This window comes from Aspergillus pseudonomiae (assembly GCF_009193645.1).
Source record: "Aspergillus pseudonomiae strain CBS 119388 unplaced genomic scaffold BDV37scaffold_1, whole genome shotgun sequence".
NCBI lineage: Eukaryota > Fungi > Ascomycota > Eurotiomycetes > Eurotiales > Aspergillaceae > Aspergillus > Aspergillus pseudonomiae.
In genome coordinates, this window is record NW_022475993.1 from 33646 (window position 1) to 54066 (window position 20421).

At 50.2% G+C, this 20421-nt stretch overlaps 10 protein-coding genes across 10 annotated transcripts; 6 read left to right on the top strand and 4 right to left on the bottom strand.

Annotated features, from left to right (window-relative positions):
* Positions 1–21: 21 nt before the first annotated feature.
* On the bottom strand, positions 22–1092 carry BDV37DRAFT_241 (class I SAM-dependent methyltransferase). Its single transcript, XM_032081130.1, has one exon. It carries the CDS (start codon positions 935–937, stop codon positions 65–67), a length of 873 nt encoding a protein of 290 aa, XP_031947072.1. The 5' UTR covers positions 938–1092; the 3' UTR covers positions 22–64.
* BDV37DRAFT_240 (putative C6 transcription factor) lies at positions 1093–4162 on the bottom strand. The gene is made up of 4 exons (XM_032081026.1): positions 3100–4162; positions 3019–3046; positions 2525–2968; positions 1093–2474 (listed from the first exon to the last, which is right to left on the bottom strand). The coding sequence occupies exons 1-4, from the start codon at positions 3513–3515 to the stop codon at positions 1248–1250; spliced, it is 2115 nt and encodes a 704-aa protein (XP_031947073.1). The 5' UTR covers positions 3516–4162; the 3' UTR covers positions 1093–1247.
* Positions 3731–5709, top strand: BDV37DRAFT_290071 (MDR family MFS transporter; the record flags this gene model as incomplete). Its single annotated transcript, XM_032088639.1, has 6 exons — positions 3731–3880; positions 3940–4221; positions 4283–4618; positions 4677–4857; positions 4915–5590; positions 5667–5709. 6 exons carry the CDS (start codon positions 3731–3733, stop codon positions 5707–5709), a joined length of 1668 nt encoding a protein of 555 aa, XP_031947074.1.
* Positions 5710–5952: 243 nt separating this feature from the next.
* Positions 5953–7083, bottom strand: BDV37DRAFT_235046 (putative alpha/beta hydrolase; the record flags this gene model as incomplete). The annotated part of the gene is made up of 6 exons (XM_032080424.1): positions 7016–7083; positions 6908–6947; positions 6728–6852; positions 6467–6662; positions 6107–6407; positions 5953–6053 (listed from the first exon to the last, which is right to left on the bottom strand). Coding segments are annotated over exons 3-6 (605 nt in total), but the record flags the coding sequence as incomplete, so codon positions are not given.
* A 791-nt stretch (positions 7084–7874) lies between these two features.
* BDV37DRAFT_235048 (MFS transporter) lies at positions 7875–9700 on the top strand. Its single transcript, XM_032080425.1, has 4 exons — positions 7875–8091; positions 8195–8984; positions 9047–9094; positions 9152–9700. Exons 1-4 carry the CDS (start codon positions 7969–7971, stop codon positions 9673–9675), a joined length of 1485 nt encoding a protein of 494 aa, XP_031947076.1. The 5' UTR covers positions 7875–7968; the 3' UTR covers positions 9676–9700.
* Positions 9701–9955: 255 nt separating this feature from the next.
* BDV37DRAFT_277413 (uncharacterized protein) lies at positions 9956–11669 on the top strand (the record flags this gene model as incomplete). Its single annotated transcript, XM_032085762.1, has 3 exons — positions 9956–10037; positions 10088–10810; positions 10975–11669. 3 exons carry the CDS (start codon positions 9956–9958, stop codon positions 11667–11669), a joined length of 1500 nt encoding a protein of 499 aa, XP_031947077.1.
* A 283-nt stretch (positions 11670–11952) lies between these two features.
* Positions 11953–13698, top strand: BDV37DRAFT_274 (aminotransferase). Its single transcript, XM_032085152.1, has 2 exons — positions 11953–13253; positions 13312–13698. Exons 1-2 carry the CDS (start codon positions 12240–12242, stop codon positions 13483–13485), a joined length of 1188 nt encoding a protein of 395 aa, XP_031947078.1. The 5' UTR covers positions 11953–12239; the 3' UTR covers positions 13486–13698.
* A 26-nt stretch (positions 13699–13724) lies between these two features.
* On the top strand, positions 13725–15152 carry BDV37DRAFT_235052 (lysophosphatidic acid acyltransferase LOA1). Its single transcript, XM_032080426.1, has 3 exons — positions 13725–13891; positions 13957–14194; positions 14250–15152. The coding sequence occupies exons 1-3, from the start codon at positions 13861–13863 to the stop codon at positions 14995–14997; spliced, it is 1017 nt and encodes a 338-aa protein (XP_031947079.1). The 5' UTR covers positions 13725–13860; the 3' UTR covers positions 14998–15152.
* BDV37DRAFT_235055 (lipase family protein) lies at positions 15136–17755 on the top strand. The gene is made up of 3 exons (XM_032080427.1): positions 15136–16166; positions 16252–16396; positions 16456–17755. Exons 1-3 carry the CDS (start codon positions 15653–15655, stop codon positions 17429–17431), a joined length of 1635 nt encoding a protein of 544 aa, XP_031947080.1. The 5' UTR covers positions 15136–15652; the 3' UTR covers positions 17432–17755.
* Positions 17738–20335, bottom strand: ilv3 (dihydroxy-acid dehydratase ILV3). The gene is made up of 4 exons (XM_032080428.1): positions 20134–20335; positions 18654–20059; positions 18275–18593; positions 17738–18210 (listed from the first exon to the last, which is right to left on the bottom strand). The coding sequence occupies exons 1-4, from the start codon at positions 20205–20207 to the stop codon at positions 18162–18164; spliced, it is 1848 nt and encodes a 615-aa protein (XP_031947081.1). The 5' UTR covers positions 20208–20335; the 3' UTR covers positions 17738–18161.
* Between the last annotated feature and the right edge of the window lie 86 nt (positions 20336–20421).

A 20421-nucleotide genomic window follows, 5' to 3' on the forward strand; every position in this document is an offset into this window, starting at 1 on the left:
GAACCCATTGAGCATTTCGATGGGTATGCACAAGGTATATACATACGAGGAAGCCAATCTATTTTTAATAATCTGAATGGACCTCAGCAGAGATGAGCAGAAAATACGGCCGATGCCTTTCATCCTTCCATTCGGGATGCTCCTCAACGTCATACTTCGAAGGAACCCAATCCTTCAATCCAGTCAAGACGAAGCCATTCTTGAGCAACGCAGTAACATAGGTCTCCACGGTTCGATGGTACTTTCTGACCCCATCAACACCCAGCCAGCTCGTCACACGCGGGCCCTCATCACTGTAGGAATTCAAAGGCCAAATCTTTCTATCCGCTCCATCGCCATCTTCGTTTGGCAGAACCTTCCAGTCAGGTTCTGGATTAACTGGACCTGTACAGATGGGATGTTCCACTGAAAAGATCAGTCTTCCTCCTTTCCTAGAACCATCCTCTGGGGCACCTTTCTTCAAGCAAAGTCGGATTTGCTGAAGCAATCTTGAGAAATCTTCGATGTAATGGAACGTCAACGAACTGTAGACTAGATCGTATGAGTCTGTGTCGGATGCGCTGAAGGATATCGTCTCAAGATCGCCGACTTCATAACATAGTGTCCCATAAGAAGGCGGAATATTTCCTTTTGCTTGCAGGCCCTTCTCGGACTCTTTAGCCCTCTCGATCATCTTTATCGATACATCCATGCCTTTGACATGTTTGGCTCCGTTTTCTCGAGCCCAGCGGGTGAACCAACCGTAACCGCAGCCTAGATCCAAAATATGTTCATTCTGAATGCCAGGATTCCCTGGTTTGTTGTTCTTCAAGACCATCTCTTGCAACACCGGCCATTCGGGGGCTGCGTCGAAGCCATGTTGGGATCGGGGAAGTGTGCTGTATGCCTTGAAGAATTTGGGGTCATCGTAGATGTTTTGGGTTGGTATGGAGGACATCTTGAAGTCTAATATAGGACTGACGGGATGAATTAGAACAGCCTTGGTGTTGACTGTGACAAATATACGGTTGAAGAAGAAAAGAACTATTCCGGATCAGGTCCCCGACGCGCTTACCGAATGGGGTAGTTGAACTCTAAAATTGAGAATCTCAGCATCTTGAATTATGAGATGACCCCCAGAACAAGATGACATTGCACTCACAACCGCCTCCATAAGCGTATAGAGATCTGCCAAGGGAGTCAATATCATCGAAGCTCTCAATGAGGATGTTCACCATTCCTCAAGCGCGTTAATTAACCCCAGAGCATTACATGCTATTACCTTGAGAGAAACCGCCCTGCTCCGCAACTAACTGTTCCCACTGGACCCATTCGTTCGGGTCCATCTCGAAAGATAGCAGGCTAGGGAAGTCATAGAAGTCGAGAGCTCCCCCATCGTCGACATTGCCTTCGTTACTCGGTGATTGAACTCTGTCTTGGTCACTCGTTTCCTGAATGGCAGATTGAGATTCCACAGCCCGAACCTTGGCTGTGGATGGTGACTCTATTGCTGGTCGTCGGCAGCGATTGATTGCATTGATATAATCGGGTGCTAATGGTTCCGGAACGCCGTCTGCCTTCAAGGCAGCAACATGGTCATCCCAAACCTCCAACGTCCACTTGCCTAGTGCTGTATATACAGGGCCGGTGGATCTTTCAAACACTTGAGGATAATATGAGAATACTGTTCCTATCAGCCTCCATGCCTTGTCAACGTCAGGCCCTGTTTTGCGGTGCCGAACTTCGATGAGCACGTAGAGTATCACATTCCAAAGAACGCTCGTTCCAAAATGCCACGTATATTTTTCCAGGCCGTGGGACCCTTCCTGCATAAAGATGACATAGTCTAGTAGCTTCATAGCGTTGACAAAGAATATGTTGCGCTCGCTTTGAGGAACTTTGATGGGGTTGTTGGCGAATTGTCGTGGATTATGCGCAAGGAGCTTCATTTTGCATATCGAGGTCCTGATCATGACTGATACGAAAGTATGAAGCGAGTCAGACGGGTCGCAGTACCGCAGATACTTCATTTCCAGCCGATCCTCAATGTGGCTGATAATGCTGTCCTTTTCCATGATCGTGATATCCGCGCAGGAGAGTGCCTCCCAGCGCAATTCACCGGGACACAATGTTGAAAATTTGCGCAAACTCTCCATAACCTCGTATTTGATCAAGGAAGGAGTAGTAGTGGTGATGCAGTGGCGTTCCAGTGGTGGATTGACCATGTCGGGGTAAAGGTCCTCGTCCTCGACATTTAGGGGCATTTGGTTATCGCAGCAGGAAAGATCCAGCGACGGTTTCGTGCCCAGCACCTCGGCCAGGCGAAAGTCCACATAAGCTAAATGCCACCAAAGTCGCCTTCGCATCTCGGTTTCGAATGGAGACAACCCTAGAGCCGAGCTATCCCGATGGAGCCCCATTTTGCGTGCAAGTCGTATGGCAACGCCTGATAAGACAAATAGGGTGTCGCATTTGTAGCTTGCTCTTACACACGCCTTCCTGTCGTGAGCTGAATATTAAAAACAACTTGGTAACGACAACTTACCGTGAATAATGCGTATGCTCGAAGGGTCGTCGGACTGGATGTTGATAAGAACCCTGCATTTGTTAAAGCTTGTCGAGCCGCGAGTCTATAGCGGGAGTACATGACTGATTTGCGTACTCCAAATAGATGTTGGCACTCATCTTCTCCCAGAGTAGAGATTGTCGCAAGGTAGAAAGCAAATATCACTGCTTCCAAGTCTGTGGGCATGCTTTGATGATCTCTCAGCCCATCAGTTGCTGCAGTCCAGAAAGTAGGAAAATGTAAGATTTTTATCATAGGGTCAACCCGATCAAGATAGATTTCCTTTAACTTTGGGAGCATCTGGAGCGAGAGGTGGAAGTTTGAAAGGCTCTTGGGCTTATCAATTTGTTCTGGTTCAAAGAACAGCCCACTGTCCTGAATGTTTGACTCATCAGTTGGCTCACCAACTTCCGGATGGTGAAGCTAATAATATGGTCAGAGAAAGAAATGATAAGGGTCGAGTGAAAACATACTCCATTTCCCAGGCTAGACCACGGAGCACTAACACAATTTAGAAGCCATTACTTTACAGCCGAGCGTAGTATCAAACATACCAATCAAAATACCTAGATGTGCCCTTATCAATGATGAGCCTTGGTTTAGTCTCTTCAAGGTTGGAGCGTTGGCTTGGAGGGGCAGCGTCCTCATCCACCTGAACATCAGACTGAGATGCCGTTTCTGACCCCGAGGCATCAAAATCTCCCGATGGCTCAAATTTTACGCCATAAGATTTCAACAATTCCTCATATCGCTGCAATTTGGCATGGAGACCTTCTCTGGGAGGCTTTGTTCTTTTTCGCTTCCCACGCACAGGAGGAATAAAGCTGCATTGCTTCTCTGCCTTGACGCAATTAGAGCAGGGAGTGCACCGGTCGCATTTGACCTTGCGCTGCCGACAAGCCAAGCATGAGTAGCTTTTCGGACCGTTACCTGGCTCCAGGTTATCCGACACTGAGGATCTCTTCATCATTTATGTGCCGTTTAGAGGCGTTGGAGAAACCGCAAGGGTTGTAGTGATAGAGAAGGTTGACTGTCTCGGGGCTCGGAAGTGAAAATGCAACTTTTGCGCCCCGAGAAGCGAATCAGCATCGGCATAGCGAAGCAACATGCTCATGCTCTTTATATTCTCACCCACTAGACCACCAAATAATTTTTCCATCATGTCTAAACTGTTCCATATCTATCATGGCTCGATTTTCACCAAATGGCGAGCAGCAGCCTCCCATTAGTCGGGAGGACGGCAGGTCCAGCGCAGAAGACATGGTCTATCCCACGGGTCTCAAGCTTGCCCTATTGTTGATGTCTATTTTTGTCGGCATGTTCCTAGTTTCTCTGGTGTGTTAGCATTCCAAAAGAAGCAAGCTTGCTCTGAATCTGTAAGCTGACTATATTAGGACCGCCTCATTGTCTCTACCGCCATTCCCCAGATCACTAATGAGTTTAACTCAGCGAAAGATATTGGCTGGTATGGCACAGCGTACTTGCTCACCAATTGTGCCTTCCAGCTAGTTTTCGGAAAGATATACACCGTCTTCAACGTCAAACCCATCTTTTTAATATCTATCGTTCTGTTCGAAGCTGGTTCGGCCCTCTGCGGCGCCGCCCCAAACTCGGTCACTTTCATACTAGGAAGGGCCATCGCCGGCCTGGGAGGGGGAGGTATTCTCTCTGGTGTTGTAAGTTTTGTATCAGATGCCCCTTTGTTTCTAGCTGGCTTGCTCACCCGACGGCACCTAGATCGTCGTCATTGTCTATGCTGTTCCGCTGCATAAACGGCCGAAGTACCAAGGCATCTTTGGTGCTGTATTTGCTATCTCTTCGGTAACCGGCCCTCTAGTCGGCGGTGCCTTCACTACAAATGTTACCTGGAGGTGGTGCTTTTATATCAACCTCCCCTTGGGAGGCGTGGTTCTAGTGCTTGTTTCCCTCTTGCTCCAAGTACCTGACCGTCCGGGCCTCAGGATACCTTTGAAAGACAAGCTGCGGCAGCTCAATATCTTAGGCCTGCTTGCCCTCCTTCCAGGAGTTATATGCCTGTGTTTGGCTTTGCAATGGGGCGGTACCACATACACTGTGAGTGTCTGCCCATGGTGCCTCCCTGCGCCGACCCAGTAGAGCTTACTGTGTCCAGTGGAGTGAGGCGCGCATTATAGCGCTACTTGTACTTGCTTTTGTGCTTCTGATTGTCTTTTTCCTGATCCAAATCTGGAAGCCAGAGCAGGCCATACTACCACCGCGCATCTTCGCCCAGCGCAGCATCGCATCCGGATTCTGCACGAGCTCCTGCCTCGGCGCGCACATGAATCTCTTCGGTAAGCCCACAACCTTGAACGAGGAACATGATACCATTCTAACCCCAGAAATGCCAGTATACTATCTTCCGATATGGTTTCAGGCCATTAAAGGTGTCTCGGCCGTCGACAGCGGCATCCACCTGCTTCCCATGTTAATACCCGTAGTTGCGGCATCCATAATCACCGGCCAACTAGTCTCCCTCATCGGCTTCTACACGCCCTTCATGATATTCGGCGTATGCCTCACAGCAATCGGCACCGGGTTACTCACTACCCTCGGAATAAACACCTCAGAGGGCAAATGGATCGGGTTCCAGATCATATACGGCTTCGGTATCGGGTGCTGCTCCCAGGCACCCAACCTGGCCGCACAGACGGTGCTAGCGCGCAAGGATGTGGCCATCGGCGCATCTCTCATGTTCTTCGGTCAGCAGCTCTTCGGCTCTGTTTTCGCCTCGGTTGGCCAGAATGTACTCTTCAACCAGTTAGCACACCGTCTCGCAGATATACCGGGCATCAGTCCACGGCTAATCCAGAGTACGGGCGCCACCGAGTTCCTTAATCGCGTCCCAGCTGAGGACCTTGTCATAGCTCGGGAGGCCTATAACGACTCCTTGCGCACATGTTTTCAGGTCGGTGTCATTATGGCCTGTCTTTCGGTGTTGGGCGCTTTTGGCATGGAGTGGTGCAGCGTGAAGCAGAACCTTCCAGCTAAAGAAAGAGATGGTCAGCAGGCTTCTGAGGAGGGCAAGTGTGATGGGACTTTGGGCGGGAAAGAAACACCGCAGGATGTGGTGACACACTCAGCCACACTGACGGTGGAAAAGACTGAGCAGAGGACTAAAGGAGACTCTGGGGGTGAAAATGTGAAGGACATGAAGGCCGCCGTTTAAGCAGAGTCTGACTGGAATTGGAGAGAGAAAGTTACGCCGCTTGAAGCTTCAGAATTTCTTGGTTAGAATAACAGGGCTATTCTTGGCTGGACGAGCGAATGGGCCAAGAAGATGGAAGGAAATTGTTTGATGTGTATAGTAGATATAAGTAATATAGACAACCCCACTCAGATATAGTATTATTGAAAACTTCTAATATTAGTCGTTGAATCAAGAGCATGGCATCCCTCGATGAAGGAGGATGGAAAGCAGAAGCTAATCTCGTATCACTATTCACAGGCTAATCAACTTCGTCTTTATCCTGCAAGAACTGGACAACGGCTATCTTGAAGTTAGTAGGCCTTTCACGTAAAAACCATAAGGTATCGACTTACCCTTTCTGAATTCCTCAGGCCGTTCCTGAACAATCCAGTGTCCACAATCTATATCTACAATGTGCGATTGAGGGAAGAAAGATGAGATAACGGGGAACGAACTCTCCGGTATATAATGACTCTGCAGGGCCCGAAGGAACAACGCGGGTTTGGGGAACTGAACAGGTTTGTCCTTGTGTGGGAAATCCCCCAACGGACCGATGGCAGCCCTTAGGGCATCTAAAGGAACACGAAGCTTCAGATGTGGGGAGTCGCGTTCTCGAACAAAATTACTCAGTAACCATAACCTCACAGACGGGGACTAGATGCAATTATTAGAAAGAATCTCGTTTCGGCGGAACAAATGAGCCCAATGCATACCTCCTCATGTCTGCTCAGGATCTTGTCCCCTTCTTGATGACTTTTGACTCGTGCGTCCTGTACTTCTTCCATAGCCCTGAGATACCTCGGAAACTCTTCCGTTAGCTCAAGGTGGATAGGACAGTTGTCGATAGCGACGACCTTGGATATCAGATCTGGGGACTGAAGTGCAAGCGTTAAGGCGGTTTTGGCCCCCCTAAAGACGAGAATCAATATGTGCTTTGGTATGCATGAAGCAACCCGCCGAGGTTGGTTCCTTACATCGAGTGACCAATCAATGTTGCATTATTCAGTCCATGGGTTTTGATGAAGTGTTCAACGTCTATTGCCATTTCCGTATAGTCATGCTTCGGGTGATGACCGGAATCGCCATGGTTCCGAAGATCCTACATCTCCGTCAATCGTTCATGCACCAGGCGTGGTTTGGGAGATAAAGTATACCAGACAGAAGACTTGGCGCGACAGATCGTGAGCCAAGATCCTTCACGTGAAGCCCGTCAGCACTCCACTGAAGTGGTCGGCAGGCAACTGTTTACGATAGAGACGTACTTGCCTACACCCCTGTTTTCGCGCTTGGACCCGAGGAATCCATGCAGGAATAATATTGGGTTTCGATTGGTTAAGTCTGATTGTGTACGGTTGGAGTTTTTAGGGGTGTGTAACTCATATGCCAATGGGACCCTCGAAGTTCTCGCTCTTGCTGGCGTATGTATGTACCTAACGTAGTTCCTCGCCTGCCTTGAAGCCATTGCCCATGGGGTATGCATGGATGTTGGTCCCTAGAGGAGAAAGTATCAAACTACCCACGCGCTAGTTTGAATGAGTATTAGTTGTCATTGGTCGAGAAACTATATAGACAAGAAATCACAGTGGACAATATGCCAGACTCGGACCGGATACCTAGAGTCTTAGACCCGGGTACTTAGACCCGGGAAGTTGAGCCTTTGCCGAGAAGTTGATGGTTGACTCCACTCGGCGCCGATAGTGGAGAAGGTCAGGGTTTGCTGAACCAGTGACCGTGTCAGGCCTAACGTAGGGCGTGGGTAAAGAAGCAGACTCTTAATTTTTGCGCCCTACATTTTACATTATTAATTCGATGGGTCTGATAATCTCACTAGGGGAAAAAAAAAAAAAAAAAAAAGCTCATGTTCTTTATTCTCTTTTCCGCCCTCCTAGAATTCTTATGGATTTCTTCTTGAACGTGTAGCCCGTAGATCATAGTAGCCAATAAGTAGAAGCAACACGAACCCTACCAATGAAAATTCTACAAGGACACATTGAGTCCTATATTTATAAGCAATTGAGATGTTATTCATGGTGTCATAATTGCTGAATATTATTAGTCCACCATGTCCTGTGACTCCTGTCTCTCTAGCGGTCACAGCGAACTCGGAACGAAGGCCGAGTTCTCCACCCATTTTTTTTCAGGCTCCTGAGAAATAAAATAGAGAATAGAGCCTGAAACAACTTCGAAAGACGAGGTGGTCAAGTTTAGATGCAAGATGGGCTCCCAAACGGATTCTGAGCTGCGCAAGACTTGCGATAGTCCAGAGATCTCTCCAAAGAACCCTTTGAGACCCTCAGTCTCGCGGAAGAGTATGGTGCGTCCATTTGACTTTTCTCTGGTAAGTCATAGGTTTATTCTATTCCAAGCCTCGTAATGTCACAATTCAGGTTTCAGATTGTTTCTTCAAGGAGACAGTAAATTGACTTGTACCATGCTTCAAGGCTCGCAAAGTTCATATCGTCGTTGCAGGGATATACTTCGTCTTCAACAGCTCCCTAGGTTCTTCCCTGCCATCGGGTGCTCATGATGCTATTGCAGACTATTTTGATATCCCACGGGACGACTTGAAGATGGTGCTCCCTACTTCACTCTACATGGCTGGGTTTGCCATCGGCCCTCTCATCTTTGGCCCTTTGAGTGAGCGCTTTGGCCGGAAACCTATCCTGGTTTCCACATTTGCAATATATAATCTCTTTACCATGGCATGTGCATTGGCCCCAAATTTCCCAGCTCTTCTGGTCTTCCGTTTTCTTTGTGGTTTGGGAGGCTCAGCGCCGAATGCAGTGCTTGGTGGCCTATTCTCCGACATATACAACGATCCTCACCAGCGTGGGATGGTGATGTCGATATTCATGTTCGCAACGACATTCCCCCCTCTCTTGGGGCCTATCATTTCTGGGTTTGTCTCCACTGTATCTTGGAGATGGACATTCTGGGCTGGCTTTATCATCGGAGGTGTTGGTTTTCCTCTCGTACTTGTAATACCTGAGACGTACATGCCAGTCTTATCTCGTGCACACGAAAAGGCTTTGGGCCAAAGCCAAGTTGACTCGGAAGCAGCCAAACCTCCCCTGCATGAACCCAAACTGTCAGATAGTATTGGCGTCGTTCTCAGCCGTCCCTTCACTATGATTTTTCAAGAGCCGATTGTGTTCTGTTGTTCGATGTACTTGGCTTTGATCTACTCCATACTGTATTTGTTCTTCCAAGCATACCCCATCGTTTTCCAAGGTACATACAGCTCCCGTGGTCGAACCTTTCAGAAATTGTCGCTAACTGCAGTCTGTCGCCAGGGCTATATGGGATGACACCAGGCGTGGCAGGCTTAGCCTTTCTTCCAAGTAGGTTGCATCCACCTCACACGTTCCATCACGCGCAAATCCTAACAAGAGATGTAGTTCTGCCGGGGTCAATCCTTGCATTTGTGCTTTTCTGTATATACAGCTCGTACCACACCAAGGCCTTGAAAAACGGGTTAGCATGGGCCAAAGTGGAAGAGTATCGCCGACTACCTCTCGCTTGCATCGCAGCACCCGCAATTCCCATTGCGCTCTTCTGGCTTGGCTGGTCTTCAAGATCTTCCATTCACCCAGTCATGCCCATGATGTCCGGGGTTTTCTTCGGATTCGGCTATCTTTTGATTTTCATCGCGCTCCTTAATTATCTGACCGATGCTTATAAGCAGTACTCGGCTTCGGCGTCCGCAGCGGCGAGTACATTACGGTCCATATTTGCCGTGTGTCTTCCCTTGGCTACTACACCCATGTACACCAAACTGGGTATTGACTGGGCTAGCTCGCTATTGGGATTCATTGCCATAGCGATGGCTATCATCCCATTTGTGTTCATCAAGTATGGGAGTTGGATCCGTGAAAACAGCAAATTCGCCCAAAGAGCGGCGCAGGGATATACTATCTCATGAAGGGATGGAGGGATGAAGAGCATCACGAGTAACGAATATTTCGACCTTTTAGCGCTTAGACATAGACCAAAAGTTTGCCTTCTTTAGATCATAGTACGGAAATGGAAAGAATTATATAATCCATCCCACCCACCTTTCTTCTAGTGGCAAAAGCACTGCTCCCGGGGCCTTTAGCACGAACACGGGGACCAGGAAGCCAACACATCCAACCTCCTCCCCCAAAATTAAGTGGCTCACCAGGTGGTTACCTAAGCTCCTTTGATATACGGCCCACGGAGACATGGACCATACCCTTCCCCACAGACCGCAATCCCCAACCTCGTCAAACGTGGGAACGTTGGGCTCCCTAGATCCAAGCTATCGTATGTCTAGCGCCCTGTCGTTAATTCTTGAGTTAACGGGCTTGTACTAGTGGCTGATTCTTTTCCTTTATCGGGACTTCCCGGTAACAACAACCGATTTGAGACCTTTGATGCAAGCATTATTGCCTTGCCAGAAAATGTGCACACTGAACCTGATTCCTATCTTATCTCTGCCAATGCAGAGTCATTCTTCACCGATGGGACCACCGTAAATTACACGCCTCCTTGTGCTTTTGAGCCCACTGCATCTTATCTTACCAAGGGGACCTCTATCAGTCAGCCTGTACCGCCAAATGGCGAGACCAGCTCGCTTACAGGAGCCTACGCCCATGGTGACAGCTATCCAGCTACGTTCTCTAATATTCCTTCACCATCCACCACAACTGGAAACGGGAGAGATCCCCTGCAGACTTCACAGGCGCCGTGCAATGCAGCTTTTCTGGAAGGACAGCAAAGTCTCCCCCGCCGCAGGAGCAGGTACATGATCAACAAGCATGAAAAACAGGCTGTGCCAGTGTTCATCCCGACGAGTATCCGCTCCCCAGATCCCCTCAGGCGCTGGCAGGAATCGCCCCCAGAAGACGAACCTGCCCCGTTGTCTGCCATCAGAGATGCAGTTCAGCACTCATGGTCCGAACGGCTAGTAAACGAAGGCTTCACAGCAGATGAGCATCAGCAAGGCATCTCCGATTCCCGATTAGTCGACGCTTTTCAAACATACCGTCAATCAGGATCCCGCGCCGCTTCGACGACTAGCGCTGAGAGTGGTGTGAGTGCGTCTTCTCGTATGACTGGATGCGACATGAGAAGTCGCTTCACTTGAATCTCGAAACCTGGGTATGCACGCCGTTTGGTGGGACAGTGGTGCTGCCATCAACCGGCCGAGTACACTGTGCCTATTGTAGCATGTTGGATCCCAAGCCTGAGCATCTCACAGAACATAATCATGGGGCTTGTGACGGTCAACAACGCAAGTTTCGACGCAAGGATCACCTGGTTCAACATCTACGTCTTGTTCATCGCATTGATAGTCTTCCGATAATCAGCGACTGGAAAGTGGAAGCTACCAACTTTACTTCTCGTTGTGGCTTCTGTGATCGCCAGATGATTACGTGGTCTCAAAGATGTGACCATCTAGCATGGCATTTTCGCAATGGCTCTACAATGGCTGACTGGCAAGGAGATCATGGGTTTCCCGACTCGATTGCAACCCAAGTTACCCATGCCGTACCACCCTACTTGATTGACCTCGAGTCACGGACCATGGTGCCTTTCTCCGCTACTAATGACCAGGTTAAGGATCATTTCTCTCAGATGTTGTCAAGGGCTGCTTTTCAGAGTGATACCAATGCTGGTGGCGATTACCAAGAGAGGTTGGAGTTACCTGATTTATTAGGTCAACTCCAAGTGCAGGACACCGGTCTGAATTCGTACACGCAGGTCCTGACTCGTCACTTGAGCCACTATGCAGAGGAGCAGACACGCCTCGGCATTGTTCCTACTGATGAAATGTTCCAACAGGAAGCACGTCGTCTTCTGTTTGACTCTGAGGATCCCTGGAATCAGACCATTGCGGATCACCCACAATGGCTGGCCGCTTTTCGAGAAACACAGAGCTCATCCATGACCTGACCAGACCATACTCTCAACCAATTGTATAATGTTTCACATTATGTGCAGCGTCAACTCCAAAGGGGACCATAATCCATGATTATCGAAGTATGCCATGCCATGCAAAGACGCATCTTGGCAACTGCCGATGAGTCATTCCCATAAGCTCTTCAAAGGCTCTAGATTTTCAACTGGAGACGAGAAAAGACCCGGATAAACCTTAGTCTGGCTTTATCGCGGGCTATTCATTGGCGAATAACTTAATGACTCCTGCAAACTCTCTTGCTCTGCATTTCGGACTGGGTTTGCAACTCCCCGGATGGAGGAAGTGGGTCAAAGTCTCCGAGGGCGTGAAAACACGCCCTACATCCTTGTCCCCACATAAATGTGGGTCCGTATACTATCTACACAGTTCGTATATGCGTTGGTTCTATGTGACCTCGTAACAACGATATCCTGAGTTGTAGTCAAATCCTGCCATCTTGGCGTCGGATGACGAGCTATAAATATGTTTAGCTGCAATATGGGGGAGCGTTCATCTTTCTCAAGTGTACAGCTCCAAAGCATCCCTGATCACTACTATCGCACATCATGGCTCCCTCCGCCATTGAGTCACAGAATGCCCCTGCTTTCCCCGAGAAACAGGCCGGCCAGCCTCTCGATGCCTCCAAACTGATCTACACCTATACTACCAATCCTCGCGATGTTCCCGACGAAGCAACGGCCAACTCCGGCGACGAAACCATCTGCACTGACCACATGGTCGTCGCAACCTGGAAAGTCTCCACAGGCTGGTCAACCCCGGAATTAAAACCCTACGGTCCATTGAATCTCATGCCCACAGCCTCCTGCTTACACTACGCTACGGAGTGCTTCGAGGGACTTAAGGTATACCGCGGCTATGACGGTAAGCTCCGAGTCTTCCGCCCAGATCGCAACGCCGCCCGCTTGAATATGTCCGCTAGTCGTATCTCCCTACCACAAGCCGACCCCGACGAGATAACAAAGCTTATCCATGCCCTCCTCGAGGTTGATGGCGCTAAATGGCTCCCCAAGGAGAGAGCCGGGAGCTTTTTGTATCTGAGACCAACACTCATCGGCACCCAGCCGACCATCGGTCTCGTGAAGTCCAAGCAGGCGATCTTGTATATTATCTTGAGCTATATGCCTCAACAAGACACGCCACCTGGTGGAATGAGACTTCTGACTTCACCAGAGGACATGGTGCGTTCTTGGGTGGGTGGATTCGGCTACGCCAAGGTTGGTGCGAATTATGGACCGTCAGTGCTCGCTACGCAAGACGCCATGCAACGCGGCTTTCACCAGATCCTCTGGCTATATGGCGATCAGGGCGAGTGCACAGAGGCGGGCGGTAGTAATTTCTTTGTGGTCTGGCGCCGCAAGGATGGCAAGAAGGAGATCATCACTGCGCCCTTAGATGACCGTCTCATTCTGGATGGCGTTACCCGTCGCAGCTGCTTGCACCTGGCAAAGGAAAGACTAAGTGACGAGTTTGAAGTCACCGAGCGCAAGTACACCATCAGTGAGCTAATCGAGGCCGAGGCGGAAGGTCGACTGCTGGAGTCGTTTGCTGCGGGCACAGCGGTAAGTTGTTCTTTCCTAGTTAGATGTCATACATGTTCATGCGCTCATATTGATCTAGTGGTTCATTACCCCTATCTCAGCGATTCAGCACCGAGAACATGGCATCGCTATCCCTACGGGACCCGATGGTGGACCCGGTGAGGTTACTGGTAAGATCAAGGGCTGGTTGAGCGACATTATGTATGGGCGGACAGAGCATGAATGGGGGGTTGTGGTGTCTGAGAGGCAATAGGCTATGGGACGATGCTTCCTTATCATATAACGAACATAAGATGAGTCACGCATAATTTAGGATGCACTTTTCGTAAGGATAGTATAGTAACCATCAAGAGTAGAGTCCACATGAAGCCCTGACCCAATGCGGTTAGCGGTCATGTGCGGCCTCAGGCAACGTAGGAAGCTTGGCTTCGGCGACATGTGAAAGTCGAAATCTCCGCCTTGCTCACCACCGATAAGGACAACGAGGCTCAATTATTCGACCCTAGCCGATTCTGGCCAGCGCCGCTTGCTGTCAGTCCCTCTCAACCGCATATTGCAGTTGTGCATCAGTCCAGGGGATGGCCACATGAAAAGCACCGTGACCGCAACACAACACCGCCGTTGAAACATGGAGAAATTCACTCAGTTCCGAGATCGAGGTATGTGCATCTCGTGAGATTACTGGCCCCTGTCATTGCTCAAGCTAACTAGTGGGACCGTCTAGGGTCGGGAATTGCACCTTTCCTTCCTATTCCACCGCAACCGGCCGGCTTTCAGTTGCCTTTACGCGTCTTCCTCTTCTTTTTCCGTCTTCCGCTGTTTCTCTTCGTTTGTGTTAGCTACTTCCTCGTGCTACAATGGCTTCCGATTGGATCGCTAGGGAAGAAGGCATCCCTGTGGTGTATTCTCGGGGTGCCCAGCATATGGTGGATTGATCTTCAAGTGGACGGTGTGAGGAAAGGGTGAGTCGCCTGCAGGCTACGTCCCCGAAAGTATAGGGCTAAGAGCCGAACACAGATCCTTATCGAAGCAACACCAAGCGCGTCTCCCAGGCCCAGGTTCCGTCATTGCCTCCTCGTTTACATCTCCTATCGACGCAGTCTACCTGGCTGCCATATTCGACCCGGTCTTCACCGCTTCCTACCCGAACTCGCGAAAGGTCGAACAGATATCCCTCTTCCAAGCAATTCTGCGCGCATTTGCCACTCCGCACACCAGCCCGCCTCCGAAAGCGCGCTTGGTGGATCTGGCGACCCTAGTTAAGAAATACCCTGGGCGACCTATCGTCACGTTCCCCGAATGCACGACCACCAACGCCCGGGGCATCCTCCCCCCCAGTCCTTCGCTGCTGAGCGTGGCCCCCAAGACTAAGATCTACCCGGTCAGCCTGCGGTATACCCCGGCTGATGTTGTGACGCCACTTCCCGGAAGTTATGTGAGTTTCTTGTGGACGCTGCTCAGCAAACCCACGCACTGTATCCGGGTGCGCATTGCCGAGGGTGTGGTGGGTGGAATTGATGCAGAGGGCGGTCCCACTACCCGAAAGTCTACGTATGATACCAACTACTTGGATACCCTGGACAAAGATAGTGCGTATGAATCCCTGGATACGGAGGATGCGGAGTTGACGCGGGCTGAGAAGGCCCTGTTGGACAATGTGGCAGATTCTCTGGCGCGTCTGGGGAGGGTCAAGCGGGTTGGGTTGGGGCTTTCGGAGAAGAAAGATTTTGTCCGAATGTGGACGAAGACACGACGGACATGGTAACGAAATTGTATATTCTTAGGTAGCATCATAGGGGGGTATCCCCAGTAGGTTGAGTCTATACTAGCTTTCGAACCAGCACCAATGATCTAGAAAAAAAAAAAAAAAAAAAAAAAAAAAAAAAAAAAAAAAAAAAAAAAAAAAAAAAAAAAAAAAAAAAAAAACTGGACCAGAGGCGAGACAGCACCCTTGCTGGTGCGTGAATGAAGCACATAAGAGATGGTGGAATGGACAAGAAATCAGTACATATTCTCGACCGACCGAATCTCGCCGATGACCCTGCATGATAGCGCCAATAACAGCTTGGAGTAAACGACCTCAAGACTAGGGGTCCCGCCATCACCTGATATGTACATCTAGTCGGGATGATTATAAAAGACAGTCCTAGCGTACGCAGGAAGCGCCCTCAAACAATGAACTCTTGGCCCCCACTCCCAAGAGACGAGGCTGAACTGCAGGTCAAAAGCCCCCGCTAACCGACCAACTGCCATTCTACTAAGTAAACTCCGTCTTGAAGGCTTATTTTCTGGTTCCTGTCATCCGGTCCCTGTCAGTTTCCGTGGGTTCATCCTTAATGTGTACGCCAGCCTTGCCCAGACTCGCGTAATTACCAGCCACACCACCCCCATAACATGAAGAGGAAGACATAGCTGTCAGGATGGGGTTCAGGCGTCGCAAAGAGAAACTACAACCAGCTCAAGGACCGTCTTCTGTAGGGCATACACGCTCCACCTCGTTGTACACCATCCCAACGGCAGCGTCCACTGTTCACTCTCTGTCCACGGCATCAACAATCTATAGCCACGACAACAACACAACCACATCGCTCAGTCTTTCCGGGACGACCCTTGTCACAGAGGGATCATCCACGGACTCCTCTGGCCAATATGGAATTCAGGATCCAAACTCGCGGAAACAAAAAGCCAGACGCTCCCTCGCAAAGTATAGGTCCTATGCGGATCTCTCTAATGCAATCTCTCAGACAAAAGCTAAGGCCAGCGATTCAAAATTAAAGGCGCGGAGCTCTGTCATAAATCTTGAGCAACAGATGCGCGAGTACGTGACGAATGTGACGCACTCGAGTGTAGATCTTTACGGGAGCATGCTGAAGAAGTTGGATGATATGATTACCTCGATGGATGAGGGATTGTTTAGAGATAAGGAGGATATGGGTATGTTTTCCCTTCATCATCGTCTTGTGATGATTAGTGTCGGGTCTGTTTTCCATCGCCCCTGCATGCTAATATGCATATCTAGTCACGGTATACGGTGACGAGGTCTCATACACGAAGACAGGGACAGAGAGGGAGGTGAAAGCGACATCAACAGGCCCCAGTTTCTTCTCGAAGACCTATCTGTACCACAACTCCCGGCTCCCGGCTCACCTTCCTCCAGTGCATATGTACGCATCAACCATACACTCTATTTAGCTATCCATGTGGATCTAAACTCACATTACAGACTACCGCAAACATACGCCCTCATCCGCCTAGCTGCCCAGTACTCCAGCTCAGCCTACAAAAAACCTGCAGAGCTCACCACGACCAACAACCCCTACGTGAGCGCCAACATCCGTCACGGAACGAAGGCAATGGTAATCAAGCCACTCGCATCAGACGATCTCAAGAGCATCGTCCTCGCAATCCGAGGAACTCAAAGCTTCCGCGACTGGGCCGTGAACATGAAAACGCTGCCAACAGCCCCACAGAACTTCCTCGACGACCCCGACAACCTCTGCCACGCAGGATTCCTTACCGTGGCACAGAGAATGGCCCCTTCCGTCGCGGCGTATCTCCGCGATCTGCTAACCGAAGACCCCAATCGCGCGTCATATTCGCTGATCCTGACGGGCCATTCTGCCGGCGGCGCAGTGGCCAGTCTGCTGTACTGCCATTTGCTCTCAACGAGCGTGTCGTCTGAACTGAAGCACTTGGCTAGTTTCTTCGGAAGCATCCATTGCGTGACATTCGGCGCCCCGCCAGTCTCTATCCGACCACTATTCCCAACGAAGTCCCCAGCATCACTAGAATCGATGTTCTATGCGTTCATCAACGAAGGCGATCCCGTGCCCCGGGCCGAGAAATCCTATGTCACCTCATTGTTGAACCTGTACTTGTCGCCTGCCCCGTTCTCTCTCGGCACAAGTCGAACATACCCCTTCGTCAGCAGACAAAACAAACCGGCCATCTGGCGTGTGCCACCAGCTACGCTCCATCTCGCCGGGAACGTAGTCCTCCTGCGACACCAATCGCAAGACCCCCTCTTCAAACCCTCGCACAGCGTCCAGAAAGACGAGATCGAAGCCTGCCAAATCCCCAACGAAATCATGCACGATGTCGTCTTCGGAGACCCCGTAAAACACTGGATGGGTCTGTATCAAGAAAGAATAGAGCACCTCGCCCGCAGGTCGCAACAGCCACCTCCCTATCAGGATTAATGCAGCGCAATCCTATTCTAAGCCAACAACTCCCTCCCAATATGTAGACCTAGAACCTCGTAAGCTAACACAGCATAAATCTATATATATTAGTCCTTGGGAATCTCGCTACTGCATCATTCGGGAATCCGTGAATGTCCACGGATGATTATAGTTGTTCAGCTACAAGGTATTGGGTTATTGTAGTGTACTGTAACTATATTGGGAGAGAAGGGGTACTGAGTTGTAGGAACGGAGATGGATTTATGGGTTGGCATTCTGAGGATCTTCATGATGGAACTACCACCGTCTCACGCAATGTAATTAGGGGGTTTTTGTTTTTTTTTTTTTTTGTTTTTTTTGATGGTGTACATTGAGGATGGGATAACCAGCATATAGGTATATTGGTTGTTTCTAAGGTCAGTGGCGCAAAGGAGTTGGATAAGATTTGCGTTTAGAGTATAGGAGCTGAATATTCAATGCCCCGTTGGTGTCCCCTACTTAATTGGCGATCAGTTCGAACTCGATTAATGAAATTGATAAGGTATCATGTTAATGAATGCTCCTAATAACAACATGAGAGTAAAGGAAATACTTTTCAATCCTTTTGGTTCGCCTATCCAAGCAGCATAACGAAAACAATATATTAACCCGGACATTTATTCCACCCCAATCAACTCAGGCGGGAAAAGATGCATTGCTTTATGATGGCATCCTGCGCAGTGATAAAATACACCCGACAGCTTGACACTTAGTCAAGAGCATCGGTGATACAGCCGTGGCTGGCATCCTTGACAGTTCTGTTGGAGCGTGTTAGTAACCGAGACCAAGACACATGTATTCTATCGGGCAGAGATAACATACCTGGCGTACTTGCCGAGGGTTCCTCTCATGGTCAAACCGGTGGGAGGCAACTTGCCGGCCTCCTTATCGGCTTCCCATTGCTTGCGTCTCTCAGCGAGAGTCTCCTGGTCAACTTCGAGGTCAAGAGCGCGCTTCTCGGCATCAATGACGATGACATCGCCATCCTGAACGAGACCAATGGGTCCACCAACGGCAGCCTCGGGGACAATGTGGCCGATCAGGAAGCCGTGAGAACCGCCAGAGAAACGTCCATCAGTGATGAGGGCAACCGACTGTCCAAGACCATAGCCCATGAGGGCAGAAGAAGGCTTCAACATTTCTATCCCACGATTAATGATTAGCTACGTCAACCAGAGGAATCTGCACTCTCGATACGTACCGGGCATACCAGGACCACCCTTGGGTCCAGTGTAGCGGATGACCACAACGGTCTTCTCTTCCTTCTTGATCTCACCGCGCTCCAGAGCAGCGATAAAGTCATCCTCATCATCGAAGACACGTGCCTTACCAGTGAAAGAAGTACCCTCCTTGCCAGTGATCTTACCAACACTGCCACCCGGAGCCAGGGATCCCTTAAGAATCTGGATGTGGCCAGTCTTCTTGATGGGGTTGGACAGAGGGCGGATGATCTTCTGATCTTCGGGGAAGTCGGGCACCTTCTCGAGGTTCTTGGCCAGAGTCTCACCGGTGACAGTCATGCCGGAACCATCGATGAGGCCTTCCTTGAGCAGGAACTTGAGCAGCGCGGGAGTACCTCCGATCTTGTGCATGTCGGCCATGACGTACTTGCCCGATGGCTTCAGGTCAGCCAAGAAAGGAATACGGTCAGAGACAGACTGGAAGTCCTCAATATCCAGCTTGATACCGACCGAATCAGCGATGGCAATCAAGTGAAGCACGGCGTTGGTCGAGCCACCGGTGATGTTCACCACAACCATGGCGTTTTCGAAAGCTTGACGGGTCATGATATCCCTAGGGCGGATGTCCTCCTTCAGGAGCTTCTTGATCGCCTCACCGACTGCCAGACACTCAAGGTCCTTGGCGCGGGACTCGGCGGGGTTGGAAGAAGAGCCAGGGAGAGTCATACCAATGGTCTCAATGGCAGTGGCCATGGTGTTGGCTGTGTACATACCACCGCAGGCACCACCTCCTGGGCAGGCGTTGCGGATAATGTCGAATCGCTGAGGCTCGGTAATGTCGCCGCTCAAGAACTGTCCGTAGGCCTGGAATGCGGAGACAATATCAATTTCCGCATTGTTTTGGGTAACGGCACAGCCGGGCTTGATGGTGCCTCCGTACAACATAATGCTCGGCCGGTTGACTCTGCCCATGGCCATCAACACGCCGGGCATGTTCTTGTCGCAACCCGGGATACTGATGTTGGCATCGTACCACTGACCACCCATAACAGTCTCGATGGAGTCGGCAATCAAATCACGACTCTGGAGAGAGTACCGCATACCCTTCGTACCCATGCTGATTGCATCACTGACACCGACAGTGTTGAACTGCATGCCGATCAAGCCTGCCTTTTCCACACCTTGCTTGACGCGATGGTTGAGATCGAGCAGATGCATGTTACAGGGGTTACCGCTATACCAAACGGAGGAGATACCGACTTGAGCCTTGTCCATGTCCTTCTCCGTGAGACCCGTAGCGTAAAGCATAGCCTGGGAAGCACCCTGCGAGATAGGCTGTGTGACATGGCGGGAGACCTTGTTCAGGGCGTTGTCGTCCTCAGAGGAAGAGGCCTTCTGCTTGGGGAGGGTAGTAGAGATGGGACGACTAGAGAAAATAATAAATAAATCAGCAACCTGCCATCGGTGAGTGGGAAACGGCATTTCGTTCGATCGCCTTACACATTGACGGCGGACCGCCTGGAGAGGCTCCGCAGAGCAGAGGGCATGCGCCCCCGAGTTTGTGAAAGAAGCATGATCGCAGCTGGAGGGGGGAGTATGGGGTCCGTGGAAACAAGACACAAGTGTAATTGAGAACTCAATTGAGTGAGAATAAATAGCTTCTGACCTCTACAGAAAGTGGAGCGGGTCGCCGAGAGTGACGCCCGTCCTCCGCAGCGAAGTCGGGGGCCGGAGTTGGCCTCAGGCTCCCCGATGCCGGTTGGCCCAATCCCGTGCCGTAGTTTGTCA